Source organism: Crinia signifera, chromosome 5 (assembly GCF_055691185.1).
Source record: "Crinia signifera chromosome 5, ASM5569118v1, whole genome shotgun sequence".
Taxonomy (NCBI): domain Eukaryota; kingdom Metazoa; phylum Chordata; class Amphibia; order Anura; family Myobatrachidae; genus Crinia; species Crinia signifera.
In genome coordinates, this window is record NC_139221.1 from 192,855,411 (window position 1) to 192,879,878 (window position 24,468).

General features: G+C 38.7%; 1 protein-coding gene across 3 annotated transcripts in view; it reads right to left on the bottom strand.

Moving 5' to 3' along the window:
* Nucleotides 1-24,468, bottom strand: part of MARCHF6 (membrane associated ring-CH-type finger 6) — a 492,210-nt gene that overhangs the window by 373,493 nt on the left and 94,249 nt on the right. For all 3 annotated transcript variants that reach the window (XM_083188363.1, XM_083188362.1, XM_083188364.1), the window contains exon 5: nucleotides 8,342-8,414. In XM_083188363.1, coding sequence (XP_083044489.1) covers nucleotides 8,342-8,414 — 73 coding nt within the window. The remainder of the gene's footprint in view (nucleotides 1-8,341; nucleotides 8,415-24,468) is intronic.

Below are 24,468 nucleotides of genomic sequence, written 5' to 3' on the forward strand. Positions count from 1 at the left end.
TACTTTATTAGCTGCGAGTGCCCTTTGGGCAAATAAAGGCAGGTACACTTCACATATACATTTTCGTAATAGGTCAGTATAACAATCTCTTTGGTAAATTGACATCAAGTGATTAATCGGTCGATGTCGAGGGCCCAATGTGTTGTGGAAACAGCTTGACCGTATGGTATGCAAGAAGTGCACATCAAACCAATCCAACTTGTGTGAGGTGCTTCAGGAAGCATGGGGTAGAATAGCCTTAGATTACCTCTACAAATGAACATAGTAATTAAGGTTGAAAAGATGTTATTCGATCAAGTTCAACCTATTTGACTTGTAAGTACTGACTTGTGTTATACTCCTTTCACAACAGCCTAAATTCCCGGGTTGGGTCCGGGAACAACCCGGGCCTAGCTCTGGTGTGAAAGGTTCTAGGGACAAATTCCCTGGTTAATTTGCCAGCAATTCAACCCTGCTAGGTAGCAGGGTTGCTCCCGGTTCCTTCCAGGGTTACTGGTTGGTGTGAAAGGTGCAGGGACATGTCCCTGCTTCCTGTGTGGGTGTGGTATATTTCACAGACAGTCGGGATTCCGACAGTCATTACTCAGATGTCGGAATCCCGACTGCACAGCGGGGGGAGCGCAATGAAGCTCCTTTCGGGCTTGCTGCGCTCGCCACCTTTTATTCTCCCTCTATGGGGGTCGTGGACCCCCACGAGGGAGCAGTCGGGATTGCGACGTCGGAGTAATGACTGTCGGAATCTCGACTGTCGGGGAGCAGTCTGGCACCCTCCCATGTTACCTCTGCTAGTTCTGATTTGCTAGCAGGGCAACTTCCTATTGTGGTGGACACTCACAGACATGCCCAGAGACCGCATACAGCATGCATGTTCTGTGGCACCACAGACCCCAGAAGTTCATTTTAACCCCTGAAAGCCTGCAATGTGTGCCATGTCTTGGACAAATGAGGTGGTGAGAGCTATTAATCATTAGAGGGGAAGATGCTTTCATACAGTATGCCTTTTAATTTGTTTTATACAAGTAAACAAAGGCTGAAACACTACAAATGTTTTGTGTCTTAATTATTAATAATCAATAATCTAATTTTAATCCTAAAAAAGGCCATTTTCAATGTTATTCTCATAGAAATGCAGGGTCATCCCGGGTTCAGTGTGAAAGGTGCCTAACCGGGTTGTCCCTGCTTCAAAAGCATGTGTGAATAGGTCCCAACCGGGGAATGTCCCTGCTTGTCCCTGGAATTTAATTCCCGGGTTTGTCTCTGCATTTCTGGTGTGAAAGGGGTATTAGCCATATCTATAAGATTCCCTTAGTGGCCAAGAAGTTATCCAGTTTTGATTTAAATTCATTAACAGCAATTGCTGTAACCACCACCCCCCCACCCCCTGTACAGAATTTATTTTCCTCGAGCCGCAGTACATGCCCACATATCCTAAGTATAGCCCTGCTACTGAACAAATGATCTCCCAGTGCCTTATGATTCCCAATCCTGTATTTGAACATCTCCACTCAACCTCCATTTCTTCAGTGAAAACATATTTAGCCTGGTTAGCCTATCTTTCTATTCTAGTGATTCAAGACCTTTTAACTAAGGTAGTTTATCTTCTCTGTACCTGTTCCAATTCATTTATGTCCTTTATAAAGGTGAGGTGCCCAGAACTGAACACAGTATTCCAAGTGTAGTCTCACCAATGCCTTGCAAAGAGGCACTACCACATTGGAATCCATTGCCCTTTTCCCCTTTTAATGCATCTCAGTGTCCGGTTTGCTTCTGTGCAGTATTACCCAATATATTATCTACAAATGGCGCATTGCTCATTCAGCAGGAGTCTGGCAGCCGGAAGGGGCTCACGTGCGTCCCCTTACAACGGAGCTCTGTGTCACCTCGATGCTGGTCCCTGGCACTCGATCTCACCTCACTGCTCCCCCCCTAAACCCTGCACGTCTCCCTGAAGTGGAGACGGGTAGGGTTTGCGCCCCCTGCCACCGGAAAACAGATGGAGCGCCAACTCGCCAGCCGGGACATTCTGGCAAGCCCCGGCACTGACTGAGAGGCGCTCCATTTGTATGATGACTCCCAAGTCTTCGCCACTGCAGAATTCCCTATATTAACTCAATTTAGCCTACAAGTAGCTTGTTAATTTTTGTTCCCATACTGAATAACTAAAATATCTAGGTCTACAGTGATAAGGTCGACAGGGTCAAAGGGTCGACATGCCTTTTTGATTTTTTTTGGTGTCTATGTCAACACAGGTCAATATGGACACCCTCTCAGTATCACGCCCATGTGCCATGATTTGGCCACAGTGCCTCGCTTCGCTTGGCACACTATTATATTTAATCACCATGGATGGTAGGCTATCAAATACCGCCTGATGACACATCTGCTCAAACATTTTAAAAACTCTTGTCGACGTTTTTCAAGTCGATCACTGTAGATCTAATGACTGCATATAATGTTATTACCTATATCATTTATAAATATATTAAAACAAGATGGGACCCAATATTGAACCTTGCAGGACTCCACTTGGGGCCTTACCCCATCTGGAATTATTTATTTATTTATTTATTAACAGGTTCTTATACGCAGCACTTTACAGAGAATATATGAACATTCACATCTGTCCCTGCCCCAGTGGAGCTTACACTCTATATTCCCTACCACATGTACACGCACACACACAGACATTTTGGATTGTGGGAAGAAACCAGAGCACCTGAAGTAAACCCACGCAAGCACGGGGAAAATATACAAACTCTGCACAGTTAGAGACATGGTGGGGTTCGAACCCATGACCTCAGCGCTGTGAGGCAGTAATGCTAACCATTACACCATCCGTGCTGCCCCACGGATGGAATGTATGCCATTTACCACCATTCTCTGTCACCGATTGTGCAGCCAGTTTTTAATTCCATAATTTTTATTGATTTTTGTAAGAAAAAAAACCCCACAACTAGGCGGACCGGCACTACAGTGTACATATGACATACAACAATTAAGCGACAAAATATATCATAAAACAAAAGGATGAAAAGTCAGTATACATTTGTTACAGGATATATATAGCACTGGCTGTGTGTGATAAATCAGGAATACCCGAAGGCGCCATTAAGGCAACTAAGTATTGTAGTATAGCCGAAGAGCATACGGTACGAACATGTCATAATATACTGTACATAGTCACATATGTTGTATAGAAAAAAGAAGTCTTTACATATCGAAACAGAAGGAGATGTCAGAAATATCATTAGCACTATAGTGTCAACAACCCACAGCAAAAACTAGAGACAATTATATCTAAAGCTATAGGGACCATAGGAGCAAGTAAGTTAGTGGCCTCTAGCTTTTATGGTAGCTAGCTGAGCCAAAAAAGCTAACCTTCCTCTCCCATAATACCCATCTAACGCTAACCTAACCTACCCCAGCACATCCCACCCACCCAAATAACTTCCCATCCTACCTACCCATCCACCCTCCCCCCACCCCCCCATAATCGGATGATAAACAAATGGGTTGACTGGGGCGATGAACCATCAGGATATTAGCATATTAAAATCTATTGTAGCAAAGAGAATCAGGACGTCAGATCTGTAAAATCAGTTATGTCACACCCAACTCCCCCACCAATAACAAGCTGGACTAGTGAAGGAATATCACATCACACCAATAGCCCTAGGGTATTAAACCAGAGCATCAGTCTGGCCAGTCCCTCCACCATAACAGAACCAAGTATGCATCAGTCCCCCTCTCGTATATCTCAGGATGCCCACAGTCGACTGTAATATTAAAGAGGCAGACTGAATGACCGATACAACAGTTCGCCAATAATTATAAAATGTAATCAGGATGTACACAACAAAATCAGAATATACAAATATATAACAACGCGGAAAAGTAAAAGGGAAGAGAAGGGAAATACGTAGGGGTATACATTATAAGAATGGGCACATGAGCTGAGAGCACTAGTCTGGTCAATCCTGCACCCCCTGCATAAGTAAAAGAATAACAAAACCGTCCTTGCATGCCCAAAAGAAGAGAAAAAAGGTAAAAAAACAAAGTTGCACTTCCAGCCCAGGGACCGACACATATATAAAAGAGACACTTGGATAAAGAGTTGTATAGTTTAAATTCCAATGTTGTAGCTCCAGACCAGATTTTAGAATAGACTGCAATCACAGGGTTTAGTGTGGTAGTAGTGAGTGCATAGAGTGCCGGTTCCCTGAAAGGAGGTACCTGACACCGAGCCGGCACAGGCAATACAGAGACGTCATTGTCAGGATCCATAGGCACAGCCGCCGTAGCTTCGAATTTGGCAAGTAACCTCCTAGTGGAGGCTTCAATGGCCTGAAGGAGTTGTAGTACAAAACCATACATCAGGAATGGTTTAAGTGGCATTCAGCTTGGAAAGTAGCGGTAATGGAAAAATGGCAGTGGCTAGCACATCACCATTTATCAGGTGTCTGATCAGGATAGCGTCCAAATACCTTGTAACAAAGAAGAACCAGTCGATCAGTAGATCTGAAATATAAAGGTCTGGATCTAAAAAACACAATGGGGCTGTAAATGTAGGGAGCAGACAGCTGCAGACAGGTTGCAGAGTCTCAGAGTAATACAGGTAAATCTGTGGCTCCGTCCCCGGGAAAGTCACCCAGACAGCGCAAAGTAACCGTCAATGAATCTGGACTATGGAGCTGCATGGGCGCACAAAATCCAAAATGGCCGCCAGAGCACAGCCAGCCCAGGCGCTAAAGCACAGGCAGCCGCCCGCAGGGAGACCAGAGGTAAGCTGCAGGGAGACCGGAGATGAGTCGTCGGGAGGTCACCAGGCAGTGCGATCCAGTCCTCACATCGGGTGCTGAAGCAGGAGGTGCGCGGGACCGGACGTTTGGCGGGTGCGGCAGCAGGAGATGGTAGGCTGCAATCTTCCACCCGTTCACGCCGGCTCCGGGATCGGCAGATTGTATGCACAGATAGCTCACCGGGAGCTGCGTCAGTTAGTAACCGTGCAGGGCAGTATGGAGTGTCACCCAGGCGCAGGATGGGGTTATCAGGATAAATAGCTGGAGAGCCCAGACACCTCACGTCCTACCCACTTGCCGCGTGGCCACGCCCCATGCAGCCAGTTTTTAATCCAATTACAAATGTTATCTCCTACACCTAAGTTACCAAGTCTTATTAATAACCATTTATTAGGTACAGGTTGAGTATCCCGTATCCGAGTATCCGTTATCCGAATTATTCCGAAAACCATACATTCCAGAAAGTGAAAAACATTTTTTTTTTTTTGCTAAAAACTCACTGGGGACATTTGTAACAGCACTACTAGTGACATGATATGTAACTGGCACTATATATGTGCAAGAAAATGATTGCTTGGCATTCAAATTCAATATCTGAGATAGTACACAAATTTTGTTTAATGTTTTGAAACCTTGCTTTTTAAACAAATAAAATATATTTGTGTGTATTTTATGTGGTAATAAAATATATTTGTGTGTATTTTATGTGTTTATACAGCATACATGCAAGATACTTCAAAATACATAATTGAAATATTAAAATATTCTGAAATACGGAATAATCCGTTATCCAAAATTCTCCTGGTCCCGAGCATTTTGGATACGGGATACTCAACCTGTACCATGTCAAAAGCTTTAGCAAAATCAAGAAGTATTACATCAACAGATTTCCCAAAGTCCAACACCCAACTGACTTCTCCTGTTCTAGGTAATTTTGGATACTATTTCTTATTATTAATTCTAATATTTCCCCCACAATGGATGTAAGGCAGACCGGTTTATAATTTTCAGGGTTAGTTTTGCTACCATTATTCCATATTGGTACTATGTAGCTACATGCCAGACTCTTGGTACTGTTCCCAAGTTTATTGATTCATTGAATATCAGATATAATTGTAGTGCTATAACAAAACTCAATTATTTTAGTATCCTTGGGTGCAATTCATCTGGACCAGAGTATTTATTACTATTTAGTCCTGTAATCTATTTTTTTACTATTTCCTCACTCAAACATACAGTTTGGGAGAAATCTGTTGGAGAACCAGAGCATTTAAATTCTATAAAAATAAATTGAATGAGGAGGCGTTTGCAAAATACAAAGAATCAAACAAAAATTGTAAAGGGGTAATCAAAGCAGCTAAAAGATTATATGAAGAAAAGCAAAGTGTGGAGCGCTAAGAACTAGTTGGATCAATATGGTATAAAACAATCTATTTATTTTATATATATTTTATAGTGGGCTTTTTTCAAAAAGCTGTCAGTTGGACGGCGAAACATGTCAGGGAGCACCTGCTGAATTGATTTTACTTTGGGCTTCTGATAAACTGGATATCCTGTCCTTTGGAGTATATCCCGCTATCTTTGAAAACCCATGCAGTTTCTCTTCCCTGCCTGGGGTGTCACTGTCTGCTGTGGTGTTTCTAGCATGGGCCTGGTTTGCATATCAGTGCTGATATACAGATCACAAAGTGCTAGAAGCACTACAGCAGACAGTGACACCCCAGACAGGGAAGAGGAACTGCATGGGTTTTCAAAGATAGCGGGTGCTAGAATGAACACTACTGGCTCATTAAATGCGTTCAAGGCAAAGTTGGACAAACATTTACTGGAGAAAAACATCCATGGGTACAAATAAGAAATATAATCTGTCTGTAAAATATCAGAACGTAAGAAATCAGCAATGGATATCTATACCAGGTTGAACTAGATGGACGCAAGTCTTTTTCAGCCTTACCTACTATGTAAAAAATTCTTCTTGTGAATACCGAAGCAAAAAAAATTATATTTCTGCTTTCTCTTTTTCTTCTAATACTAAAGGTACCCTGCTTATTTCTTAGTGGGCCAATACATTCCTATCTAAAAATCATTATTTCTACCTTGCCAATGTCTTGACTATATGTTCTATTCATTATGAAACTCCGTCAGTCATAAGTCAGTTTTCATGTAAAACACAAAATTGTCTGGTTGACCCCAAACTTTTGAATAGTGTATTTCTATCTATTTATCTATACCTCTTATATCTAGCAATATATTGCTCAGTGTCTCCTTTTCATCAGCGACCAGAGATGGTCGCTGATGAAAGGGAACCTCTGCCGAGGGAGCAGCAGAGGGAATCAGCTGGTCGCAGGAGCTTGCAGCGATCATAAGGGGGCTAAAAACGGAAGTGCGCCGGTGCACACTCCAATCGCTGGCAATATGGTCGCTCAGCGACCATACTGCCAGCAATTTTTGATCGTGTGTACGCCCCTTAACTGGGATTACTAGGGACATGGTATGTAACTGCCAATAAATATGTGCAAGAAGATGATTGCTTGGTATTTAAATTCAGTGCCTGAGATAGTACACAAACTTTGTTTCATGCACAAAAAAATGTGTGTGTATTTCAGGTCTTTGATGTGTTTATACAACATAAATGCAAGATACCCCAAAATACCTCATTAAAATATAAAAATATACCTAACTACGGAATAATCAGTTATCCAAACTGCTTCTGGTCCTGAGCATTTTTAATAAGAGATAATCAACCTGTAATACAGTGTTTGGATTTTTTCTTTAAAATTATCGAGTTAATTGGTTTACAGTGCAATTAAAAACTTTATTCCAAATTTACATACAAAAGACAATTTAGTTTCCAATAACACTAGCCAACAGTGAAAATGCTTCCGAAACAAAAATAGTCATTTCTAGTTTATTAGAGCATGGGAAATATGGCATTTAAAATGCTGAGTTAGCTCTATGTTCTGAGATATAACCATATTTCATTAGTCATATTTTGTTACTCAATATATATGTTACGCATATATGTCACTCAAAATTCATGAGCATGGTGAGAGATTCCACCAAGATATTTCAACTATGGAACGAAGATATCAGGGTAAATGGGACGTTTCCATGCTTGCAGACTACTGTTGGACGTGACAAGAGATGCTCCAGGACAAGAGTACAAACAACAAGCAAAACAAAAGTGCACTCATAAATAGGTCGTCATACGAAATAGCAAGGCTTGTTATCTTCTAATTTACCTGTACATAGATTGAATTAAAACAATTGCTACTTCTGTTGTGTACAGATATCATATTAATATAATATTGTTTTTTACAACATAAGTACATGTATCACAAGTAGTGTATCTAAAAAAACTGGAGCTAATAAACAAATTCTCAGTTCATATTTGGTTTTCTTTTAGTAAAAAATTACTATTTTTGTAAAAGAAGCAAATAAAAAGTTGTTTTTTGTTGGCTAGTGTAATAGAAAGTGAAGTTACTGTATCATAGGAGTCAAAAGAAAAATGCATTTGCCTGTAGTTATATTAACATACTTACGTAGACAGCATATCTAAGGGCAGGGTCAATAGTGAGCTCACAGAGCCAGTAAATAAGCACTTGTAAATACGACCTATGAAGGAAAAAAGAAGTATTTAATGGCCTACTTCATGCTCACACACATCCAGATTATAGAACGAAATACATTTCTAATGTTAATGTGTTCCATGACTATATGAATATTGAGCAAAACCCAGAAAAATTGGAAATCAAGATATATCACCTGTAAATTGGAAATGCTTTTTTTGCCTTTAAATGACATTACTTTGGGACACACAATTAGAAATGGTTTAATAAATAGAGCAGGAGACATGTAGACTAAAATGCCTGGGAATGCTGTGTGTATTGTTACATCTTACGTTACCACGATGCTCTAGAAACCTTATTTTTAATTTTCAAGTTGTTCGACCTATGTATTTTATTCCACACTGGCAAAAGAACATAGAGCTTTCTATTTGTCGTATTTTTTCATCTTTATCTATTACTGATTTAATGGATTCTGTATGGTTACATGTTATGCAGCGTGATTCGCTGCATTTATAAAAAACGATTTGGTTTATCTCCTAACCACAATACTACTCTGAGGTTCCTGTGGAATTTAACAGTTTTCAAAAAATTTGGTGCGATTAGGTTTCTTAATGTTTTATTTCTACGATATATGAATTTTGTTTTGTGTGGTAATGTCTCTATCAGTAGTGTGTCTTGTTTTAATATATTATAATTCTTTTCCACTAACTTCTTAATTTTATTTGAATAGCTGTTATAAGTAGAGATATAGGTGATTTTATCTTGTACTTTGTCTGGGGGGTGTTTCTTCGGAATTAGTTTTTTTGTTGATGTTAATATTCTTTCTCTATCTATTTTGATTACTTTGTTATATGCCCTTGTTATAAGATGCTTAAGATAGCATAGTTGTAAAATCGAGTCCATCATCTCTCATGCTTGGAGCTCAAAGCAAGAGAAATTTGTACAATTCCTATATAGTCGGAGGAGCTGGCATTTCAGGATATTATATTTCCATATGGTGTAATGTGCGCTTGAAAAATACAGGTAGGTGTGGGTGAATTGTAAATTAAAGGGGTTGGTGTTAAGGCGATCGACAAAGTTTTGTGCTGAAAAGTGATCCCCATCCCAAATAATAAAAAGGTCATATACGTAACAGCAAAAGAGGACAAGGTGTGCGCCGAATCCGCCGCCCCATATAAGTTGTTCTTCCACCTCTCCCATTATGTAGAGGTTGGCGTAACTCGGCGCGAACCTGGTCCCCATGGCCGTCCCCATAGTCTATAAATAAAAAGTGTCTTGAAACAAGAAATAATTGTGCTCTAATATATAAATATATGTGATGGAATCTGTGGTGAATTTTTGGTGTCGGACCTCTAAGTCTCCATCTATTTCTGATTGCCTGTACTCCTAGTTTATGTGGTATGTTGGAGTACAGGCTAGTGAAATCTAACATGAGAAAAGCATATGTATTTTTCCATTTTATGTCTTTAATTGCAAAAAGTGTATTGTATCATTAATATGTGGACACCCAAGCTTGTAAGTGTGAATCAACATAAAAAGATAAATTAGAAGATAGTGATTGGATTCCCGAAATTATTGGACACCCAGGTGGTGAAGTGAGTGATTTATGTATTTTTGGTAAGTGATAATAGATTGGGACCACCAGATGCTCATTCTAAAGAAAACTGAACTCCTCCCTGGATATGACCCCTTCTTAAATTGCGTTTGTCAACAGATCAAATAATTCAATACCAAATCTTTTAGTGGGGTCATCCTTAAGGACTTTATAGAATACAACATCTGTCAGTTGCAGATTGGCCTCATTAAAATAATCAAATCTGCCTTGAATAAATGATCCCAAACCCCTTATCAGCTTCTTGCACAACAATGGAGGGGTCTTTAACTAGTTCTTTAGAGCCTGTTTCTCTTTTCTACTAAGGTTGGATTTTTTATTATTAATTTTACCAATATTATTACACAATGATTTAAAGTCGGTCAAGGTGGTTTTGTAAAAGGTCTCAATATTTGTCCCTTTTGAGTTAATTGGGTTAAAAGGATTTTTTTTTGTTATTGGGTAAAATGATTTGTTTTTAAAGATATATCTAGAGTTATCATATATTTTAACAATTTTATCCCTGTACTTTCTTTCAATTGAGGGCTCTTAATTTATTTTGTCTTTCCTCCTCCTCCCCCCCCCCCCCCCTTATCCTCTAGGTCTAAACTGCATCTTCTCTTTGGGGTGCCCAACTCTTTGTTTCCGTTTGGATTTGTGTGGTATCTTTCTGTGTCGTAATGTTAATGTCTCTCTAAAAAAAACTCATTATTTTCCTGACATCTCCATGTGTTTGTCTCTGTTTTGGTTCATATGGTTCATCTATATGCTTTTTTGTTATTATGTAAGGTCATTTTCCAGCTCCTCCGACTATATAGGAACTGTTCAAATTTCTCTACCGTTTTTACAACGAGGCTATCCTAAGCATCTTATAACAAGGCCATATAATGAAGTAATCAAAATAGATAGAAACAATATTAACATCAACAAAAAAACAAATTCCAAAAGAAACACCTCCAGACAAAGAACAAGATAAAATCACCTATATCTCTACTTATAACAGCTATTCAAATAAAATTAAGAAGATAGTGGAAAAGAATTATAATATATTAAAACAAAACACACTACTGATAGAGACATTACCACACAAACCAAAATTCATATAATCGTAGAAATAAAACATTAAGAAACCTAATAGCACCAAGTTTTTTGAAAACTGTTAAAATACCACAGGAACCTCAGAGTAGTATTATGTGGTTAGGAGATAAACCAAAGGTTTTTTTTTTAAATGCAGCGGATCACGCTGCATGACATGTAACCATACAGAATCCATTAAATCAGTATTAGATAAAGATGGAAAAATACAAAAAATAGAAAGCTTTATAAACTGCAACACTACATTTGTAGTCTCTATGTTGTTTTGCCAGTGTGGAATAATATACATTATTCCAAATTTCTGGAGGACCATTTCCAAACATCCCCTGTCGAAGGCTTTCTCCCCATCTACTGACATTACCAATATGGGTTCTTTATTAGCAAAATGTTCCATTATATTAAGTGCTCTTCTAATGTTACCTGGTCCCGCTCTTCTTTTCACACATCCTTCCTGGCCTGGGTTAATTAATTTTCCCAAAATTGGATTTAATCTGTTCACAATCATTTTTGCATACACTTTTATATCGGTGTTTAACAGAGCTATGGGTCTATAATTTCTTGGTGAGGTTGGTTTTTTCCCATCTTAACCAATAGTCACTATTCTTGCGACTAACATCTCACCTGGCATTTTACCCTCTTGCGTTGTGTCTTTGAAGACTTGTAGTAACAGAGGTGCTAACTCCTTTTGATATGTTTTATAATAGTTATTTATATACCCATCTGGTCCTGGGGTTTTATTTAATTTCAAGGTTTTATTGCTTCTATTATTTCTTGGATTTCCCAGGGTGCATTAAGAGCTGCTTTCTGTTGTTCACTTATTACTGGGAGGTTAATTTTTTCAAGAAATATGTGGATTTTCTCCTTAAGGGGTTGATTAGTTTCTGTGTCTTTCTTCTTCTATAAAGTTGCCTATAGTATTCAGCAAATATATTTTAGATCTCCCATGGGTCTGTTACATTAATACCTTTATTATTATACAATGCTTTTACGGAGTTCCTTACTCTCGCCTCTTGAATTTTCCTGGCTAATAGTTTAGACACTCTGTTTCCTTCTATGTGATATTTTTGATCATCCGGTCCATTTCTCGTCTACACTTTGGGGGTATTCTAGTTCACTCTGACAAAATCCTTCTTAGATGGACAAAACCATGTGCACTGCAGGGGGGGGGGCAGATGTAACATGTGCAGAGAGAATTAGATTTGGGTGGGGTTTTACTTCAAAGTGAGATCTACAGTATATTGCAGTGTAAAAATAAAGCAGTCAGTATTTACCCTGCACATAAACAAAATAACTCACCCAAATCTAATTCTCTGCACATTTGACATCTGCCCCCCTGCAGTGCACATGGTTTTGTCCATCTAAGAAGGATTTTGTCAGAAAGAGTGAACTAGAATAAGGCCCTTTGTGTCTAAGTCTAGTTTTAGACTTTACAAAGCAGAGAATGTTTGAACTGAGCGCAACCCCCTTAAAAAGATGTTAGGTGCACAATCAATCTATTTTCAATGATTTATTGTGACATACAAATAAAATGACATAAAACAAGTGCTGGAATATTTACAATACTTCCACCAAATGGAACATGGACTGGAAAATTTCATGTACATTGACATGTAGACTTTATCTCTATGCTTCAATTGAAGGTGTGCGGCACCACCGCAGATGGCTTGCTATGGAGGAGTCCTTAATGGTAAAGTGCTGGTGCGTCCATATAAAGTGTCCAGTGTCCAAATTGTAAGGTGCACTAAAGGTGACAGTCCGTATCCTATAAGGTAGCTGCAACGCGTTTCGGAGATACTGAAGTCTCCTTTTTCAAGCTGATACTCTTGCACTTTGGACACTGGACACTTTATATGGACGCACCAGCACTTTACCATTAACCCCTTCACGACATTGCCTTTTAAGGTAATTTTTTTTTTTTTTTTCCTCCTTGCGTTCAAATAAGCGTAACTTTTTTAATTTTCCGGCTATATAGACACATGAGGGCTTTTTTTTTTGCGGGACAAGTTGTACTTTGTAATGGTACCATTTACTATACCGTATAATATTCTGGGGAATCAGGAAATAATTCAATGTGGGGTAAAAAAAAAAAAAAACGCCATTGCACAATTTTGCGCTGGTTACGGTTTTTTTGGAGTTCATAGTTCGTTTAAAATGATGGGTTATCTTTATTCTATGGGTCGTTACGATTCTGGCGATACCAAACTTATATAGTTTTCGTTATGTTTTAACACTAAAAAAAAAAATCGCAACTTTTACGGTTTTTCTAATTTGCGTTGCGTCGCCATGTTCTGCGGCTTATAACTTTTTTATTTTTCCACCTACGGACCTGGGTGAGGGCTCATTTTTTGCGGGCTGAAGTGTACTTTTTAATTAATACCATTATGGGATATGGGCGACTTTCTGATCTCTTTTAGTTATTTTTTTTTGGGTACGCGATGCGACCAAAAAACGTAGTTTTGGCGTTGGGGATTATTTTCCGTTTACGCCTTTAACCGTGCGGGATAACTAATGTTATATTTTAATAGATCGGACTTTTAGGAACGCGGCGATACCAAATATGTTTATTTTTTTTATTTTTTTTTTATTTTTATTTGGGAAATGGGGAAAGGGGGGTGATTTGAACTTTTAATATTTTTTTATTTATTTTTATTTTTAAACTTTTTTTTTTTTTTTTTTTTTACTTTTACTACAAGGCCCCCTAGTGTACTTGACCACTAGGGGGCGCGATCGCCTGTACTAGGTTCAGCCATAGAGCTCTATGGCTGAACGTAGTGATTTTATGCACTTCCTATTACATCCTGCCTGAGGCAGGATGTAATAGGTATGCATATACGGCCAGCACAGGGGTCTACATTAGACCCCTGGCTACCATGGCAACCGATCGGCACCCTCCGATCTCGCTGCGGGGGGCCCCGATCGGCGCCGGAGGGGGGCGCCCCCCCTCCGATCAGCTATTTAAGCACTGCGGGCGCTTTGCCCGCGGTGCTTAAAGGGTTAAACGGCCACGATCGGCGAACTCGCCGCTCGTGGCCGTGAGAGCAGGGACCTGGCTGTAATATACAGCCATTACCTGCTCTCTTTCAAGCCAGCTCACTCCGTGAGCTGGCTTGATTCCCCCGCAACGGCCATATGACGTATATATACGTCATATGTCGTGAAGGGGTTAAGGACTCCTCCATAGCAAGCCATCTGCGGTGGTGCCGCACACCTTCAATTGAAGCATAGCCCACCGCAATCTCCGTCTATGGTGAGATAAACTCTTAAGCTCATGGAGGGCTCCCTCATCTAGGGTTGTTTTATGTTTTTGTTCCACTTCTCTGCTTTTTGCTCCAGATCCAACTGCTCTAAATTCTTGTTTATTTACCCTTGAGCTGATCTGAATTATATTTCCTCTGAGTACCGCTTTTTAGGGCACACCACAGGTTGAAATGACTGGTCTGTTGGTCATTGTTGTATAGGAGGAATTTGTCCAGTGCTTCCCTTATCTGTTGTTTCAAGTCTATCCTATCAAAAAGAAAATTTGGTCATCGCCATATTCTATGGTTTTCTCTTAGTCCACTCTCCTTCCAGACTATAACTAAAGGTGCATGGTCTGACCAGGTTCTTGGGAGAATCTCTGCCTTCTTTATATAATGCAGCATCATTCTATTCGTAAATGCATAATCTATACGTGAGTATGTTTTATGCATATTAGAATAAAACGTGTAGTCTTTTATATTTCTTAACTCTTCAAATGTCATAATTCTGCTTCATATAGTAGTCTTTGAACTGAGTAGGACTGCTTGAGATTGTTTCAATTTACTATAGTCTGATTTATCTAAGTCTGGTTCTCTAACCAAATTAAAATCTCCAAGAATTAAAAGGTGCCCCTCCTGAATAGCCTGAAAGTGTTTCATAAAGGTCTTTATAAATCATATTTGTAATACATTTGGCGCATTGACTACATCAATTGTGACCTTTTTCGCATTTAGGGCCCCTTTACAATTATATACCTCCCCTCTCTGTCTATTCTCTGAGAGTCTAAAAGATAATATTTGTATTAATCAATCATGCTACTCCATTTTTATTTATAGCACTTGATAAGTATACTTTTGTATATTCATTATTAGAGATGTATATAGGTGTTACTCTAGAGAAGTGTGTCGCTTGCATTGCAGCTATGTCGATATTTTGGTCATGTAAGTATTTTAATACTCTTTTCCTTTTCTATGGAGAGTTGAGTCCCTTTGCATTTATTGACATTATGTTAACCATTTATGTGGTCTAAGTATCTTGCGGATCCATAGCCCTAAAGTCTGTCTTCTACACAACATATATACATAAACATTTACAGACTCGACATCTAGACAGCCCCCCCCCCCCCATTTCTCTTCCTAGAGCCCATGTTGCCTCCAACTTTTGAGGCTACTTAATATATTAGGAGTTTATTTTGATCCTTCAATGATATCTATGGTATGTTTTTTGGTATTCCTCCACAAGTATTATTTTAATCATTAATATTATATATATTAATTGCACACATTATTTTCATTATATAGATAATCACCTATTTTATATTTAAAAAAAAAAACTCGGTACTTATGTATTATCTGGGCTCCCATGTTAAATGCACCCCATTTTTTCATACCCCTACTATCCAACTATGCATGGAGTTGATTTTATATAGTGTGGCGAGCGCAGCGAGCCACCGCGCCCGAAGCGTGGCGAGCCCCGCGGTCTCATAAGAAAAACGGGAGCCCAGATATTACATAAGTACCAAAAACTCTTATGAGAACCTACATAAATTCTGGTATGTACGTATATTTTTTATAGAAATAAAAGATTTTTTATGGGTAGACATTATTCACTGAACTGACATATCGCATTCAGGAATTTTTGCTAAAAGAAATAACAGGGATTGTCCCGAGGATTCTTTGAGAATTATTCTTTGCTGAAAGGTATGCTCAGAATTATCTTTTTCTTTTCACAAATAAATTTTGGCTCTCGACCACTTCTTTTCTTTCTGGTTCTTTATCTTTTCATTTTCTCTATGCCGGTTGGGTTTCAGTTACTCATGTAAAACTCTAAAGGAAACAGTCTTTTGTGAAATTTGTTATATGTTTTTATTAAATAATGAAATTTATGTTTGTGTTCATAGATTGTAAAAAAAACATGTTCCCCTGATGAAGTCTTGTCTACACAAAACACGTTGGTCATTTCCATAACACTAATACCGATGACAACTCATTGAAGGATAAAAATAAAAAATTTGGGATGAAATCTCTCTCTCCGTTTCACTGAAATTGGATCATCACATTTGGACTGTATATTTAAATTATAGACACCATACCACTATTGGGTAAAGCTTTCTGTTTTCTTACCCTGAGGGAACATTGTGGTAGGGCAGCCAATACTTTAACTATTATTGGTTATATTAATTCTTTGAGCACGTAGTGGTATATTTCTGTTACACGTACGTACGTACGTACGTACGTACGTACGTACGTACGTACGTACGTACATACATACATGTGGAATGGCACACTTCTCAACTTCAGTCCATAATATATTAAACAATGTCCATAACTTGGTGTTATTCTCTTTATTTAAAGTATTTTTAGACTGAAAACAGCACGTTTTGTCTAAAAAGACTTTTAATAAAGAGAATAACACCAAGTTATGGACATGGTTTAACATATTATGGACTGAAGTTGAGAAGTGCGCCATTCCACACTTGTTCTCGTATCTTTTCTAATTCCCCTTAGCCAACAGGGGTATTGTGGAAACAGGCAGCAAACTAATAATCTCTCAGAATTTAGCACGACAAAGAAGGGGTTTGGTTGAGATATATATATATATATCTATATAATATATATATATATATATATCTATATAATATATATATCTATATAATATATATATCTATATAATATATATATATCTATATAATATATATATATCTATATAATATCTATATATATATATATATATATATATATATATATATATATATATATCTATCTATATCTATATAGATAGATAGATAGAGATGCTGCAGGTGGCACTCCGGAATCTCCTGATAGTCGTGAACAAAGTACTGGTGCCTTCCTAGGAGACTGTCAGATGCTGGCCTCTCGGTATAGAGAAATATCGGGGGCGGCGGCACTCAGAAAGAAGTAGACACAAGGGACACAAGGCGGTTTTGTGGACTGAAGTTTCAAAGCCCGCAGGCTTTTTTAATCAAGGTTTTTATCAGCACCTTGATAAAAAAAAGCCTGCGGGCTTTGTCCACTACCATGGCTCATTGAATTTTTTCCATCGTTACCGAGTGCCGCACCTGCTCCTCATATATAGCCCACTGACGAAGCCACAGGCGAAACGCGTTTGGGCGTGTCTTACCCGACGCAAACTGACTCACCAAGTCTCAGTCCTGCTGCATAGAAGGAGAGGGGAATCGCTGACTTGCACCGTGGAGCGCTGAGAACGCAAGGGTGACAGAGCGGACCCTGCCAGGAGGCAGCTTCGGGGACAGACGGTGACCGGGTTTATTATCTAAAAACCATGTGGTATTTTTAGCCCACAGAGTTGAATCCAATGGTACGAGCACTGTATCATCGGCTCAATTTTACTTGCTATGAAATAAATATATTTTTATCAAAATAATACTGCACTATATAGCGCTTCCTTCCATCCCTTTCTCTAGAGATATATATATATATATATATATATATATATATATATATATATATATATATATATATATATATATATATATATATATATATATATATATATATATATATATATATATATCACAACCCAAAATCTCTGAAATTGCGCTATTTATTTTTTATAATTTTGATTTATAAAATCGGTCGCTGTTGACACTCAGACCCCTACTAGCTGGGACTGAAAATACCTACATTACACAACACAATAGTGTCTTCAGCGCCCTTAGTTAGTAATGTCCATACTATACAATATAATACACAATGATAAAAATTAAAAAATAATTAGATACAATTCATAGGTGGTTCTTTTTGAAGAAATTTTTCTTTTATTTTTCAAAAAAGCGCTTTTTTGAAAAATAAAAAAAAAATTTCTTCAAAAAGAACCACCTATGAATTGTATCTAATTATTTTTTAATTTTTATCATTGTGTATTATATTGTATAGTATGGACATTACTAACTAAGGGCGCTGAAGACACTATTGTGTTGTGTAATATATATATATATATATATATATATATATATATATATATATATATATATATATATATATATATATATATATATGCACACACACACACACTACTCTTAGTTCAATTTTAATCAAGATGACTAATTCCATTTGTGCAAGGTATAATACATCTAGCAACCAGATTCCCCGGAAAATGAAAAATCTATGGCATATTGTCCAATCCGACAAAGAATTAAAATTAAATGATACAGCCATAATTCTTTGCTATAAGCGACGGAGAAAACTTTGGGATTCTCTGGTCAAGACATTTAGAGAACCTACATCAATAGGCACAGGTTGCAACCAAATGGGTTGTATTAGATGTACATGCGTGACATGCCAATTAATAATTGCTGGCCCATCATTTTACCATCCTCAGACGAGCAAACCATTAAAAAGCTGTTACACATTAAATTGCAACACCAATTTATATCAGTAAAACGGAATGGGCGCTCAAAGAATGCATGGCCGCACATCGATCAGCAATTAAATCTGCCATTAAAACAGGAAAGTCTGAACAACCTGAAGCTCAGCACTTTGTAACAGCACAACAAAGCATCACTTCCATCTATCATAGGATGACTGATCATGTGCCATCCTCGCTAAGGTGGTAACAGGAGTTTACACTTATTACAAAATGAAGCTCACTGGATCATGCGGTTAGATACAATAAGACCAAGGGGATTATATGAAGCTGCTGGTCTTAATGTATTAATCGGAGAGAATTTGCCCATGTTATCATCAAGACTCATTGAATCCATGATATAATGATAAGGTCCAAGGGCTCTAGCATTATTATTATTATAAAAAGAAGCATACTGGAAAATGCAGCTATACACAATGAGCGCATAGTGATCAAATGAAGCTGTTGGACTTAATACATCAATCTGAAACAATTTGCCCATGCTAGCATGGAGACTCATTCAAAAGAGCTCCACAGGTCTATTATACATAGGTAAGGTATAATTGATCTAACATTGTTATGACTCGAGCTGAGGTCCCATATATACTGTAGATACCACAATTATATGAGAATATCTAATTATTGTCACTAATGGTCATAGTTATTCAGGTCAGTATTAAGGATCAGTTGATGAGTTTGTTATATGCGGTGGCTCTATAAAAAAAGAATCATGTTGTATAATGATGACCTATATATAGTGATAGAGGTCTATCTAAATTTCATACTATTTAGTTGATCGGCGATATGTTAACAGCAACGTCCTTTGATGGTACATACTTGGGGTTAAATATTCTTGATGTTTGACCAGAGTCCATGCCATAAAATGGATTTATTAATATTTGTAACAGTTTAAAAATCACAGCTGTATGTATTGATTATATACCGATTCAATCACACTCTTTATCACCTTTGTTCACACTTAATAATTATTTTGATAATGTTTGATTTTTTGCACTCGTGTATTAAGATAGATTACACATTAGAGATTTGTATTACTAATATTGGTTGTCAGGAGAGGGGAGGTCGAGCCATGGTTATGTGTGATATATGATTGTCTCTAGAGTTTTACATGAGTAACTGAAACCCAACCGGCATAGAGAAAAAGAAAAGAAAAAGAACCAGTGGTGGTGAGTCAAAATTATTTGTGAAAAGAAAAAAAAATAATTATAGGCCGAGTATACCTTTCAGCAAAGAATAATTCTCAAAGAATCCTAGGGACAATCCCTTTTACTACTTTTAGGAAAAATTCCTGATCCTATTGGATCAGAATGTGATATGTCAGTTAAGTGAATAATGTCTACCCATAAAAAATATATTTTTTATATAAAAAAAAATATACATACCAGAACTTATGTAGGCTCTCATAAGATCTTTTTTTTTTTTTTTATAAACTAATGTGATTATAGGACACCTATAATAATGAAAATAACGTGTGCAATTAATATATACAATATAACATACACAATTGCTGTAGTCGAAATGTATTACAAATATGATTTATAAAGACCTTTATGAAACACTTCCAGGCTATTCAGGAGGGGACACACTTAAATCCTTGGAGATTTTAATTTGGTTAGAGAACCAGACTTCGATAAATTGGACTATAGTAATTTGAAACAAATCTGAAGCAGTCCTTCTCAGTTCAAAGAAATTTAGAGACATACTATATGAAGCAGAATTATATGACATTTGGAGAGTTAAAAACCCAAATATACGATATACACGTTTTATTCTAATATGCATAAAACATACTCACGTATAGATTATGCATTTAAGGATAGACTGACGCTGCAACATATAAAGAAGGCAGAGATTCTCCTAAGAACCTGGTCAGACTATGCACCCAGGATTCGCAAATACTCGCTATAGCGAGTATTTACCCACTTTGGAGCACCAGGGACTCATGTTTTATGAATGGCTGGGTCCCCTGGCATGCACACCGTGTTAATATGTGTGACATGGGCGGAGGGATCTGTTTCCCCCTCAGTTGTGATGCGACTGTGGAGAAGACACAGCGTGACTTACAGCTGCTTCATACATCTGCTGGGTGCGAAAATGAAAGGGTCCCTGTCACCGCAAAGTCATAGGCAGCAGTGCATGGAAGCCGCGTAAGCTGGCTCCTGCACTGTGCCTCAACAACAGACGGCTGGAGCCAACCCCAGAAGCAGCTACTCACAGGGGAACAGAGCTGCGGCTGGTGTGAGGACGGAGCACGAGGAACTGAAACCAGCATTGGGGGCCAGAACCAGGGAGGTGTGACAGTGAGGACGGAGCAGACCTGGGCAGGAAGTAGAGGTAAGAGGGGTGCGTGGTCCATTTAGCAGGCTGCTTGGCTGTGTCATGTAAGGGGATTTATTGCTAGCAGGACTCGGGCTGCAGACTTCCCTCTTCCTCTCCTACCTCGCGATGCTGCTCTCTTGTGTGTCACTGTCACCTCCTCCAGGCTCTGAGTGCTGGCTGTTAATGGCCCACTTGTCCCCTGCTCCAGTCACTGCACGGCTGGCAGAGAGGCTGCGGCTCACCAATTAACAGAGCTGCCTGTAGGAGAGGAGCCTATAGACTCTGCTGGGATTTAACTAACCCGATCCCTCCTATTCCTGCTGCCATTACTTTTACAATCTTGATTGGTGCAGCACAAGTGTCCCTATTCCGACATTATGCCTTTTTCTAGTATATGTGTATCTTGTTTTATGTGAGCGGGCAAATTGCCAATTGATTATCCACCCCCACAACAACCACAGTTTTGGGGGGGCCCAAATCTATGTTTACTTACCAAAAAAAAAAATAGGCTCAGGCTGGCCCTTGGCTCAGGGTATATGCCATATGGAAGAGAGGAGGAGGATTCTGTATGTGCCAAGCTGGGGAAGGGGAGAGGAGGCTTTATTCCGTTGGGACCCAGAAAAGGTCAAGTAGGACCCTGATTTTTGCAAGTGAGGGGTCCCAGGGACCCATAATTTTGGGGGGTTTTTGCAATCACTGATGCACCCTTAGTTATAGTCTGGAAGGAGAGTAAACTAAGAGAAAACCATAGAATATGGAGATGACCAAATTTTATTTTTGATAGGATAGACTTGAAACAACAGATAAGGGAAGCACTGGATGAATTCCTCCTATACAACAATGACCAACAGACCAGTCATTTCAACCTGTGGTGTGCCCTAAAAGCGGTACTCAGAGGAAATATAATTCAGATCAGCTCAAGAGTAAATAAACAAGAACTTAAAGGGCAGTTGGATCTAGAGCAAAAAAATCAGAGAAGTGGAACAAAAACATAAAACAACCCTAGATGAGGGAGCCCTCCAGGAACTTAAGTTACCAAAACTAGACAGAGACACATTGCATGTAAGCAAGTGAAGACAAGAAATGGACCGGATGCATCAAAAATATCACATAGAAGGAAACAGAGCGTCTAAACTATTAGCCATGAAAATTAAAGGGTACGGAACTCAGTAAAAGCATTGTATAATAATAAAGGTATTCGCGTAACAGACCCATGGGAGATCTCAAATATATTTGCTGAATACTATAGGCAACTTTATAACCTGAAAGAAACTAATCAACCCCTTAAGGAGACAATCCAGATATCTCTTGAACAAATTAAACTCCCACTAATAAGTGAACAGTAGAGAGCAGCTCTAAATGCTCACTGGGAAATCCAAGAAATCATAGAAGCAATAAATCATAGAAGCAATAAAAACCTTGAAATTAAATAAAACCCCAGGACCAGATGGGTATACAGTATAAATAACTTTTATAAAACATATTGAAAGGAGTTAGCACCTCTGTTATTACAGGTCTTCAAAGACGTAACGCAAGAGGGTAAAATGCCAGGTGAGATGTTAGTCGCCAGAATAGTGACTTAGTCGCCAGAATAGTGACTATTGGTTAAGAAGGGAAAAACCCAACCTCACCAAGAAATTATTGAGCCATAGCTCTGTTAAACACAGAAATAAAAATGTATGCAAAAATGATTGTTAACAGATTAAACCCAATTTTGGGAAAATTAATGGTACTTGTGTATTTTAGCGGCGCCCATCGCATACCAAAAGGCATGTGATGGTATGCGATGCGATATCGCGCAATGTTATACAATGTCATACAATTTTAAATTGTATGGCATTGTATATGGCATACAATGCCATACAATGCGACGCAATGCGATTAAACATTGTATAAGCACCCTAATGGGTGCTTACAAAGTTAAATGCATCCCCACCCCACTATTAACGTGAACCCGAAGCGTGGTGAGCGCAGCGAGCCCACGAGGGGCGGCGGTACGCGCCCTACGACCTTTTCACACCCCCACTATCCACGTCGGCGTGAAGTTGAGAATAGAAAGTGTGGCTAGCGCAGCGAGCCCCGCGAGGGGACGTGGATACCTGTGAAGCCCGCAATGGGACGCGGATACCTATGAAGGTATCCGCGTCCGCTCGCCACGCTTCGGGCACAGCGGCGGCTCACTGCGCTCGCCACACTTTCTATTCTCAACTCCACGCCGACGTGGATAGTGGGGGTATATAAAGGTCGTAGGACGCGTACCGCTGCGCTCGCCATGCTTCGGGTTCAAGTTTATAGTGGGGGGTTGGCGTGGGGCTGCATTTAACATCGTAAGCACCCATATGGGTGCTTAAAAGCACCATTTAGGGTGCTTATACAATTTTTCATCGTATAGGGGTCAAAAATCGCATTGCATGCCATCGGGTACATGGCATGCGATTAAAACATCGCGCGACCAACATCGGGGGCGCCGCTAAAATACACAAGTACCAAATTAATTAACCCAGACCAAGTAGGAGACAGGAGACAGGGACCAGATAACATAAGAGCACTTAATATAATGGAACAGTTTGCTAATAAAGAACCCTTATTGGTAATGTCAGTAGATGGGGAGAAAGCCTTCGACAGGATCCATTGGGGATATATGGAAATGGTCCGCCAGAAATTCGGAATAATGGGAAATTTCCTCCTAGCTATCATGTCTCTCTACTCAGCTCATGTCTATTGTAATGAATTCATATCGAGGTCATTCCACATATCCAATGGAACCAGGCAGGGATGTCCTCTATCCCCAATCATCTTTGTCCTTTGTCCTGTCTGGGAATACAGTTAGTAATAAGAGAAAAAGACATGCTAGAATATAATAATAGACCCTTCTTGCATTCCCTTAGTAAAAAAATGAAGGACTGGATGAATTATGAAATAACATGCCTCGGTAGGATTGCAGCTATAAAAATGTTTTTTCTACCAAAAATATTATATTCTATCTCTTTAGGGCAATCCCTAGATAACGGGGAGTTTTGTTTGCGGAGGGCAAACAGAAAGACAAATGTGCCTTTTTGGGCGCACTCTTTTGTTTGATCATTGAATGATAAGATTAGTTATTTAAAACATCACTTTTATTTAGACTCTGCACCTAAAAAATAGTAAGAGGCAGTTGTAGCTCATACATTATACAGTCAATTGATATTGTGCACTATTATCTACACGTGAATAAAAAGTTTTTCAAATAGACTTTGTTTTACTGTATAGACTAGGCACTCATTCTAGCTGTCTACAATTATTCAACAGACTCACTCATCATATGCCTTTTATTGGCTGGCTTCGTCTTTTACAATATACCGTCTACAAGTTGTACATATTTGTCTGTGTGCACACCATACATTTTTTTTTAATACAATTTTATTTATTTTTTTTATTTTTATTATCAAATAATCTCGCACATAGTTGAAGA